Genomic DNA, 10,348 nt, shown 5'->3' on the forward strand with positions numbered 1-10,348 from the left:
GCGAGCCAAAATGATCTTCATCATGATGAACATCGCCTTCTTGGCCATCGTCGCTGCACTAATGGTGCACTACTTCATGAAACAACGTCGCCCGATGGCCCCAATTATCTACCTGGAAGGAAACATCGCAGCCGGAAAATCGACTCTTGCAGCCAACCTCAAGAGATTGGAGCTTTTCCCAGTACTGGACGAGCCCGTCAGGGATTGGCAGGACGTGGAAGGACACAACTTGCTAGAACTTCTCTACACCGACCGGGCCACTTGGAGCTACCCCTTCCAAGTACTCGCACTAGCCACGCTTGGCCGCCGCCAAACTAGCTTGCTGGCCAACCACCCAGAAGGGCTGACTGTCCTGGAGCGCTCGCCCCAGTGCTCACTAAGAGTGTTCGCTCAAGCCCTCGCCGAGATGAACGCCATCGGCCAAGAACACATGGCCATTCTACGAATCCTGCGCGACGCCGTCGCCCCGCCCACTCAGCGGCCGATTCACTACATCTACGTACGCACGCCCCCGGCCATAGCGTACCAACGACTAAACCGCAGAGGCCGCACAGAGGAAGCAGGTGTCACTGTCGAGTACCTCACCACCCTGCTACACGACCTGACCGACGCCTGGCTGCTGCGAGAGGAAGCCAACCCAGTTCACGTCCTGGATGGAACGCTCACCCCTGAGCAACTGCTAGCAGCCGCCCTGGACATTATCCAGGACCTGAGAGATGACGTCACGCAGGCCCAGGAGCCCCAGCCCATACGCGAGGAGTAATTCCATAAGGCGGAACATCCCAACTTCACGCGGTGTTGCAAATCGTGACGACGGTTGTAACATCCGTTTGGAGCTGTTGGAGTCTACCTGGCGTCCGAGATGTTAAAGCCCAACTATTCTTTATTTTTCTTTTTTTAACAACAAGCCGACCCGCGGGCTTAGGACTGGACACCCTAACGCCTGGCACCCAGAAGGTGTAATGGGGGAGCGAGCCTTTGTAGCATCACATCAAGACAGCGAGCAGTCGTCATCAACTCAAGAAAGAAAAACTTAAGAAATTATCAAAATTGGACATTTAATCAGACTTAAAAATTGTGCTAAATTGAGTGAGAGAGTGGGAAGATAGTTCAAAAATTTTTAAAACCCAAAACGTCAATTTAAGTCAGCGTTCTAAGTAAAGATCTGGGGAAAAGGGGGTACGAGGAAAATTTTGAGAAACTTCGTTTTTTTTCATTCAGGAGGGAGTGGTGTTATGATATGAAACAATAGAGAACATAACCAAAGCACGGCCTCTAGACGGTCATTCCCCAGTTTTCTAACCACTGCCCTAGTGATCCTGGCCAGGACCTCAACCCTCCTTCTTTTTGTTCTTCCCTCAAATACCCTGGTTCCTAAATCCCATTGGCCATGCACCCCCACTCTCCACCACACTGTTCTTCCCTATGTTCTTCTGCATCTGTAATATAAAGGCGCGCTGTCTGGCGCCAGCTACCATTCTGTACACGGTCACCTTGTTGATAATACAGAAGCTTCCGTCTCCACGAGACCTTCGACTACCCTTTCCCTCCAAGTCCCTTACACTGCCACACTATAACAGTGGGTTGCCGGGATTTAGGTGATTGCGGTGGGGGAGGTGGTGGAGGGGGTGGTGTCTATTGTGAATTTTTTATAGTAATTAGTGTTTTTAAGTAATGTTTTAAATTTATAATTATTTAATGATTTTTATACTTACTCTGAAAGTTGCAATTAGTGGAGACTTTTATTGATAGTTGTTGATTGGACATTCTGAGTGGTTTTGGTTGTTGAATTTTCAACTGGTTCATTTGACTTTGTAGTTCATTTGTAACTTCTTCATTGCAATCAGGAGTGGTATGGTGAAGCAAAACTTGTCTGTTCATGAAAACCCGAGTATTGAAACTTCGGTTATTGCTTTGTTCTTGAATGATATTTTCCATTATTTGTTCAGGTATATTATGAATGATATTTTGATTTCTATCATCACTTTGTGTATTACGATCTCTTTGCTGTATTGGAATTATATTGTTTAGAAAAAAATTATCATTGGAATTATATATAATGTATTGTTGTAATTATTTTCAATGTTACTTACAATTGGAGTTTCATGGTTTTGTACAGAAACGACATTTCTATTATTGTTGTAGTCAGAATATTGTGGTTCATCTTGCGTTTCTTGTGAGTATTGATCATTGTAATTGTTCTCATTGTCTCCATTGGAGTGTGTGGTTGATGATGAAATGTCCTGAAAGAAAGAAGTTTATCAATTGTGCTGTGAATAGGAATTATGTTATTTTTATCTATTAAATTTATTTACAATGAGATTGTTTTCATTTCTGAATGAACTGGAACCTCCATTATTATCATTATTTCGATAAAGTCTTCTTCTGTGGTAGGGCCTTCCTCTCTGGGTAGCATTCAGTCTTCTTGCGAAATTGGAAAGTTGGTAAATATTACCTTCAAGAGTGAAAACTGTGAGTTTCGGCATCTTCAAATTGTTTGCTGTCACAAATGCGTTGTCATAGGAACAATGAATATTGCCCATGGTAGTGGAGTTATTTCTTTTCATATTGCTATTCTAATTTTATTGTGTTTGAATGTTAAAAGGCTGTGGTGTCAATATGAGAAATTTGTAAATGATATTGTAATATTGGTGATTGTAACTTGTAAGGAATGGAAGTTTATGTTTTTGTAAAAATCATGTAAAATTATTAACGAAAGAAGGTATTGGTTGTGTTGGGTTTGGCAGGTGAAGGGCGAAGACAACACGTTGGCTTTGGTAGAGTGTTTATTGAGGTTCAGTGCTCACAGGGCAGGGCCAGACCGCAGACTGTTGGCGGAGCTCTGGCTCGGTTGTATTTATGGGCTGGGCAACAGTGGCACTTGCCAGTGGGGTGTTCGGGGCTTGGAGTGCGACCCTGGCCAGGGAGGGTGGTCTCATAGCCATGCAGGGAAGGGGAATAAAAGAAAGAACTTGACCATCTGTTGCTTTAGTCGTTCCTCAACATCACTCCCTTCTTTAAAAATACGATTTCAAGAAATCCTAGGAGTCACGAAGTCAATTTGATCATTGTGTAAGAGTGTGGAGAAAGAAAAGAAGTGGTGTTGTGAAGTTGTGGCTCAGGGGACTACCAATGGCAGTGGTACCAATGTGGTCGATGTGCCACCCGTCGAAATTTAAACTTGACAATAGAAATCAAAATGCTGGTAAATTCAAAAAATTCCAATGCTAATGTATTCCGCAGTGTTCTAACAATGGAACATTTTTAAAATCCATCATTACTAAATGTTCGGGGCAGAAAGAAGGCAGTAAATTTATTTTCACGGGTTGGCAACTATTTTCTCGGCGTCTGCGCCCTTGCGAAAATCGCGAAGCTGAAAGCACCAGCAGTCGCGCTTTAAAACTCCCCATCCATTGTTGCTGACGTTGAATTGTTTGGCTTGTTTCAAAAGGCTGTGGTTCTCTAGTCATGTTTTCTTCAATTCTGTGTAATAGTTCTCCCTTGCAACGTATAAACACCTTGAGGGTTTGGTTTTGACAAACTTTATAAACTCGGGAGGGATGGTTTCGAAACGCGGGTGAGTCTTGTTCGAGGAACATGACCCTGCAAGTCGCGAGGTGGAGCGAAGTGGTCCTAGTGCTAACTGAATCACAACAACAAAAAAATTTTTATTGACAAAAAAAAAAAGGAATATTTGAGAAACTTTTGTCAGAAAAAAAGAACTTTTGTTTTGCTAATTTTCTGTGAATATTTTTTTAAAAAGTCATCACACAAAAATTGAAAATTTGTTTTATATGAATTTTTATAAGCAGGAAACAAAGAAAAAAAAAAGAAAGAGAGCAAAATTAATTCAGATTTAAAATGCTACATTTGGTTTAAAACTGTTAAAAGGTTGCAAACCTTCTGCGCATGTCCAAAAACATCCAATCAAGAAGTATTATTGGATAGTTCTCCCCAAAAAACTGCGTTCGAACCGACACCAATTCTATTGTTGCATCTTGTCTACCTGCAGTCAAAAAAATTTTTTCATTTCGAACGTGCTGATTTCTGCTTTGGAGTAAGCTGTACAGCCCCCAAAAAAGCTCGGCTTTGGTCCGCCCCGGCTCGGCCCCCCCACTCCCTTTTTTTCCTTTGACGAGTCGAGTTTTGCCATGGAAACGGCGTTTTTGACAGCAAATTTCTCAAAATTGGCCACCAATTTTTAAAACCAGTTTTCAGCATGAGAATCAGGTTCAAAGTTCTACAAGTCTGCAAAGTCTCATTAAAATCGATAAAAAATTTCCCGAAATGCATAAAGGGCCACACAAATTGAATCTGGGGCCGGCTGAACCTGGGTATACTATAAGGCTACTTCGTGCCCCCTAAAAGTTACACCACTCCCTTTTTTAAAAAATTTTGGCTCGTCCCCTTGTTGCCAGCCGTACATTTAGGGTTTAAAGGGATTATTTAAAAGGATTCACTGTTCTAATGCCAATCAGGCCTCTCAGGGAAAGGGGTGTCCAGTCCTTCCCTGACTCGCCTTTCATGGTAAAATAAATAAAAATAAAAGCAAAGCAAGTTGAACTTCCGTAGAGTAGGTTGTCAGTGACTCTCATGGCACTTCCTCGAGCTAGCATTAGGGAAGCTGTCCTGAGGTCCTCTGACGCGCCTGTTAAACTTTTAAAAAAAGCATAGCTACTATTAGGGGGAAAGTGATTAGTTAACAGCCGAAGGTCTCGAGGCTCAGCGTGCTGCCTCGGACAGGCTGGAGTGAAAAAGGGGTTTCTTCTATAGGTTGTCCTTGTAGTTCTAGGAGTTCTCGGCTCTGAAGTAATTCCTGAACATACACAACAGGACTGCACAAAAAAACATTCTTTCTCCCCCCTCTAGCTACAGAGGGGGGTTTTGCCTTGGTTTTTCCCTGACTAGCTAGCTAATTCCTATCTTCAAACACCATCATTTTCTAAGTAATTTAATTACATTTAAAAAGGGTAGGAATACTTAACTTTGTTTGGGGGGGGAAATTTGGGGGCCCCCTTCCCCTTTTCCCCCCTTTTGCCCCCCCGTTTTTGGTTTTTCCCCCCGGGGGTCCCCCAACCCCAAAAAAAACACCCTTCAAACCCAAGCCTGAGAACCTCCAAAAAACTTGGGGGGAACCTTTTTTGGGGGCCTTTTTAACCGTGGACCACCCAATTATTTTTTCCCCCCCCTTGTCTCCGGGAAAAAAAGGGAAGGGGAAATCCCTTGGGGGTTTGGTGAAAAATTACTGGCAGTGGCAAATTTCCGGTTCTTGAAACGGGTTTTTTCTGCCATTTTTGAATGTGTTTTTCCTACTGTTTGTTAGTAAAGTTTTTGAACACTTCCCTTTTTTAAAAACTTTCCATTGAAAAAGCTTCCCATTTTAAAAGACTTTCTTTTTCTTGAGGAAAATCGTTTTTGGGTTTGTTGGGGCAACCCCATTTAACCCGGAAAAAGGGTTTTCCGATTTTAAGGGTTTTCCCAAAAAAACCTCCTGCCTTTTAGTTAAAGGGTTAGTGAGCCCTCCTAGCCCATAAACCCCCAAAAGTTTCCGTCCCCGCGGGCAAAATCAAAGGTTTTTTGAAAAATGGGAACCTTTTTTCCCAAAAGTGAAAAAGTGGTTTAAACCCAAAGTTGCTTCTAAATGTTTTTGTTGACTTGGTCCGTCGTCTGCTTCGCCGGCAGATTTTTCGGATAATAGCAGGGTGGCCAACCCCAAACCCTCCGAGGGCGACAAAAATTTTCCCATGTCTGTTCTTGTGAGAGGCTTCTGGGCTACGGGAGCCGTCCCATTCTGCTCCTAGGCCACTGGCCTCTGTGCGTGCCTCGAACGCGTTTTCCCGGTGCGCTATCGGTCTCGGGTTGAATGACTATTGTATTGGCCGGCACCTACCGTGCCACAAATGTCAACTCTGGCCGTCCACTCCTGTGTGGTCGCACGCTTGGTTTGGCTTTTCTCGGTTGGCACCATTTCGCTCGGTCGGCTCCCAGCTTCTGGACCGCCTTTCCGCCTTCTCGCCGAGCCCCTTTTATTTAACGATCCGCGATAACCGTTCGATTTTGGGAAAGACGTTGGTGTCAACGTACGGCTTCTCGCCTCGTAATCTCTGGAGCCTTATTATTCCGTATCGCCGAGCTCTGGCTTTTCCCTAAATTATTGGCGCCATTCCGGTCATTCAGTCTGGAGTCTCGCTGGTGCGAACCACTCGTCATGCGTTGGTCGGTACGGCTTTGCTTTTCGCGGAACTCGATGCAGTTGAAGTGGGGGAGTGCATGCGTAGCGACCCACTCGATGCGGAGCCTGGATGGGCGTCAGTCCCGCCCCTCAAGCTCTCGCGTTCACACTTGTTCTGGTACACTCATCTTTGATGGGTGTCCTTTTTACCGGGGTGCACCGTCAATCAGGAAGGCAGTGTTTAGTTGGCCAGTACCGTAAGGTTCGATCTCCGGGTCGTCTTCCCGTTAAGGTGAGTGAGTTTTCTCCTTTAAATGGAGGATTTTCCTTGGATTCTAAATAAGATTCTTTTACAGGGTCACTTCGAGTGTTGTGCTTGGGCCGTTGCCACTGAGCCTAGAGCGTGGAGTTTTGTGACAAACAGTACTGTGGACGTCCATCTGATAGCTGAGCTTGCTGGACAGTACTCTACTGGCTGGTTTTGTCACTTCCGAAAAGCGTGTCCTTTCTGTCCCACTGCTCGACTTTTCAATTTCTGGGACTGCTCTTGTGGTCGCCGAGAGGAGGCTGAGGAGTCTTCTCTTTTCCTGGTTCACGAGTACTCTGCTCCGGTGTGAGGTAAGCCTCTTTTAAACGTGAGGGAAATTTCTCTTTTCAGGGTGGTAATTTTGCAGGTGTCGGTTTCCTGGGGAAGGCCTGTGTTGTCGCCCAAATGTTTGGTTGAGTACTTCTGCGGTACTCGACTGATCCTGTGCCTCTGCCTTTGACCCGTTGCCCTTTCTGTGTCCTTGACCTTTTCCTGTGTCCTTGATCCCCTTTCCTTATCCTTGATCCTTTGCCTTTTCCTTGATCCTTTGCCTTGGCCTGAATTTTTTTTTTTTTAAATTAAAAGCGTCTTTTTTCTGTCTTCCCTTTCCCCCCTTTTTTTTTTTTTTTTTTCTGTGAGTCTTTTTTTTTTTTGTGTGTGTTTGGTCTTGGATATGGGTGTCCGCAATCGGGCCATCGACCAGGAGTCGGGGCGGCAGTGTCTAGTAGGGAAGATTGGGCGCGACCTGATGGTGACGATGGATGCTATGGGCGTTCCCGATGGGGAGCCCAAATCCTGTTCGGTGAGATTTTCTTCACTCATTTGGGTTTTGAGGCTGATTTGCCCGTGGGTTTGACAGTGTAAATTTTTAGATGTGTCTGCCATGTGTCAAGTGGCAGGTGGAAAACCAAGAGTCATTCTGGGGGGGGCAAATTTTTTTGGAAGCCCCAAATCCCTGTCGCGTTCCACCGCTACGCTGAAGTGGCGCGGGGGTACGCCCGTCATGAGACCGGCTACACCAATTGGAAATCCCCTGGAAAGTGCCCTTTCTGGGGGCGTAACCCGGGTTGCGAGGGTCAATTCCTCCGCCTGGTCTCCTGTGACTGCGATGCTCGCGGCTTTGCTGAGGGGGACAGCGACTGGTCATTGGCTAGCCTCTCGATGGCGTTCGAGGGGCTCAGTCCCAACAAATTTTCCTCCAGTCACCTCCTGAGTGGAAAAAAATTCTGTTGGACTGGGATTAGGAGGTTGGTATTTTGGGTTGCCCAGGTTGGTATGGGCGCAAGTGCCGTAGTCTGGGGGGCGGTTTGTTGACTGGGACTACTTGCTGTTTGCAGCTGCGCCTTGCCACTCGAAGTCGCCACTCCTGCTGCACCGTACCACTCCAAGTCGTCTTCCTTTCGCCGCTTCTCCATTTCGGGCCGCCATGCAGGGGGTTTCCCGCGACCGTGCCCTTGGGGGCCTTCTCACCGGTTCATGACTATGAACGAGGACTCGTCGGGGGAAAGGGCCATTTCGACTCCAGCCCTACGTTTGCACCTACGATCCTCCCCGTTGCATGAAAGGGAAGATTGTGAAGGTGGGACCCAAAGGATCTCCAGAATTTCGTTGGGTAAGAAGATAGTCGACCGATACAGTGTGTTCATGTTTTTTTTTTTTTTGGGGGAAGTTATTAAAATTGGTTGGGTTTTTTGGTTGCAGTTGTGCCACTCTTGCCCTCACATTACATTGGGTTGAGTTTGGGCACCCATGAGGTTCTGGAGCGGAAGGGCGTCGTGGAGTTCCACGAGCCCTCCGAAGCTGCTGAGACTCTATATCGCGGCATCATCGGGGAGGAGAAATACAGCAAGATGGGGTTTCCCCTGTGAGCTCACCTCGGGAATGTATCTCCTACCCTGAAACGACTGGGCCCGCAACTGCCCAACGAGGGTTGCCAAACCCGCTTCCCGAGCGAAAAAACCCCCCCCATGGAAAAAGGGTTCGTTAGGTGTAAGGCATTTGCCGTTGGCAGCCGGGGTGCCTTAGTAACGTCTTCAACCCTTGAGGACCCTTCCCCTTTTAGTAACTGGGCCCGGGGGAGACTTTTTAGGGGAAATTCTGAACTTGTAACAAAAGGGAAGTGTTTTCTTGGAATAGGGTGACTGGGGGTTGTTAAAATTAAATTTAAACCCCGGGGTTTCTTATGAAAAAACTTCCCCCGGGAAATTTTTGAGTTGGGGGACTCCCGGGAATTCATTTTTTCCCCTTGGTTTTAGGGCTCGCACTGGAGGCTTCGTTGAAGAGTGCTAAGGTCGACCTTGCCCGTGCCCAAGCCCGGGTGAACCTTCTTCAGGGTGAACTGGATAACTTCAACCCTGAGGACATTCTCGTTGAGTAAGGGAAGGTGGGGTACAGTGGGACACCGGGTACATTGGGACACCTTCAATATTTCCAACTTCCGGTTATGTCAGGTTCTCCGGAAAATTGACCATAATAGAGCGTTATTTGGTTTACTGATTTCACAACTGGGGGACAGAACTGGGTGCTTTCTGAATGAGAAACGTGGGTTGGAAGTTCGATTCCACGAAAAACGATGAAAAAGTGGCACGATTTTTGAATTTTGTTTTCTTTTTAGCGTCTGAAATGCACGTCGGATGATCGTACCGAGGTTAGGAATGTGTTCCCTGGTGCAATGGGCGTCAAAAAGGGTCAACGCGCGGAGCTGGGTTTTGAGGTCAAGGGCCACAGACCGACTTGACGTTTTAAAATGACTCAGTTCACATTGGGACAGGGTGAGGCTACTGGGCCATGTGGATACCAAAAATACATGAATGGTACATATATTGTCTTGTCTCGTCCAAACGAATAAAAGTTATCTTATGCATGTGGTCTCTAAAGTCATTACTTGCGGGTTTTCTCGAGTAGAGAGGTCGAAAAGACATGAAAAATAGTACTATTCCATTGAAAGCGGCGTATCTTCCGAACGCTTGGAACAAGAGATACGAGTCTGCGCTCATTGTATTCAGCATAACTTTTTCTACAACGTGGCAGTCCGAAAAATTAAATGCACGACTTAGATCCAGATTTTTTTCATTGCTGTCCCAATGTGCCCCGGATCTGTCCCAATGTGCCCCGGTACTGTCCACATTGGGACAAGTGCAGACTCTACGGAAAATATCTCTCCTGCCTAAAAACGTGTCGAAATAAGTTTGAATGCTTCAGGATATGATAGGCTAGATGTCAATGCACAATTTAGGCCTGCCCCGATCATCATAGCTCGAAAGCCCTCTGACGTAGAGCGCCAAGAAAAAATCCGTCCCAATGAGCCCCACCTTCCCTTAACCCTTAAGCCCGGGCGGCAGTACTTTTGTAGAAATTTTCTGTAACATTGTAACTTCAGTTGTTGTAATTGTAGTTTTCTTGATAGAGTTGGACTTAGACGGTTTTGTAGTTAAATTTAGCGGTTTCCTTATGACAATCTTCTCTGTATTTTTGCCAGTTTTTTTTTGTATCTTTCCCGTAATTCCATTTTTGCACCTTTGGTTTTAGTTTTAGTAATAAACAATTGGCTCTGTATTTGTTGTTTTCTTGGCGCTTGAACACTTATTTCCACACTTTCAATGTTGGCAACTCAAATATTAGTCGTAGTGGTTGGGGGTTGGCACCAACTAGACTGGTTGTGGAGGTGGGGGGAAACTGGGCAGGTGGAGGGGGAACCTCGGTCGCCTGGCTGCGGGTTTGTTTAGCGCGCAGAGGTGGTTCAGAGCTCAACCTGGCTGGTTGGTTCTCCGCTACTGTCCCTCCTTCGAGCGCCCGAGTCTTTTGATCTTTCCTGGCTTGATGACTCCCCCTCCGCCACCTCTGCCTCCTCCAATTCCCTCCGGATCTCC

The 10,348-nt window shown here is 46.1% G+C and overlaps 2 protein-coding genes across 2 annotated transcripts; one reads left to right on the forward strand and one right to left on the reverse strand.

Annotated features, from left to right (window-relative positions):
• The first annotated feature begins 10 nt into the window (after positions 1–10).
• LOC117647901 (deoxynucleoside kinase-like) lies at positions 11–763 on the forward strand. The gene has a single exon (XM_034389876.1). It carries the CDS (start codon positions 11–13, stop codon positions 761–763), a length of 753 nt encoding a protein of 250 aa, XP_034245767.1.
• Positions 764–1,145: 382 nt separating this feature from the next.
• Positions 1,146–2,543, reverse strand: LOC117647902 (serum response factor homolog B-like). Its single transcript, XM_034389877.1, has 4 exons — positions 2,316–2,543; positions 2,094–2,243; positions 1,716–2,007; positions 1,146–1,165 (listed from the first exon to the last, which is right to left on the reverse strand). The coding sequence occupies exons 1-4, from the start codon at positions 2,541–2,543 to the stop codon at positions 1,146–1,148; spliced, it is 690 nt and encodes a 229-aa protein (XP_034245768.1).
• Positions 2,544–10,348: the final 7,805 nt, after the last annotated feature.

The sequence above is a fragment of the Thrips palmi genome, unplaced genomic scaffold (assembly GCF_012932325.1).
Source record: "Thrips palmi isolate BJ-2018 unplaced genomic scaffold, TpBJ-2018v1 HiC_scaffold_3, whole genome shotgun sequence".
Classification (NCBI taxonomy): domain Eukaryota; kingdom Metazoa; phylum Arthropoda; class Insecta; order Thysanoptera; family Thripidae; genus Thrips; species Thrips palmi.

Coding starts and splice junctions, on each gene's coding strand:
- LOC117647902 (XM_034389877.1), bottom strand. CDS start 2,543: ATGGGCAATATTCATTGTTCCTATGACAACGCATTTGTGACAGCAAAC. Junction 2,244..2,315: donor GAAATGAAAACAATCTCATT/GTAAATAAATTT, acceptor TCTTTCTTTCAG/GACATTTCATCATCAACCAC. Junction 1,166..1,715: donor CACTAATTGCAACTTTCAGA/GTAAGTATAAAA, acceptor CCTTTTCCCCAG/ATCTTTACTTAGAACGCTGA.
- LOC117647901 (XM_034389876.1), top strand. CDS start 11: ATGATCTTCATCATGATGAACATCGCCTTCTTGGCCATCGTCGCTGCA.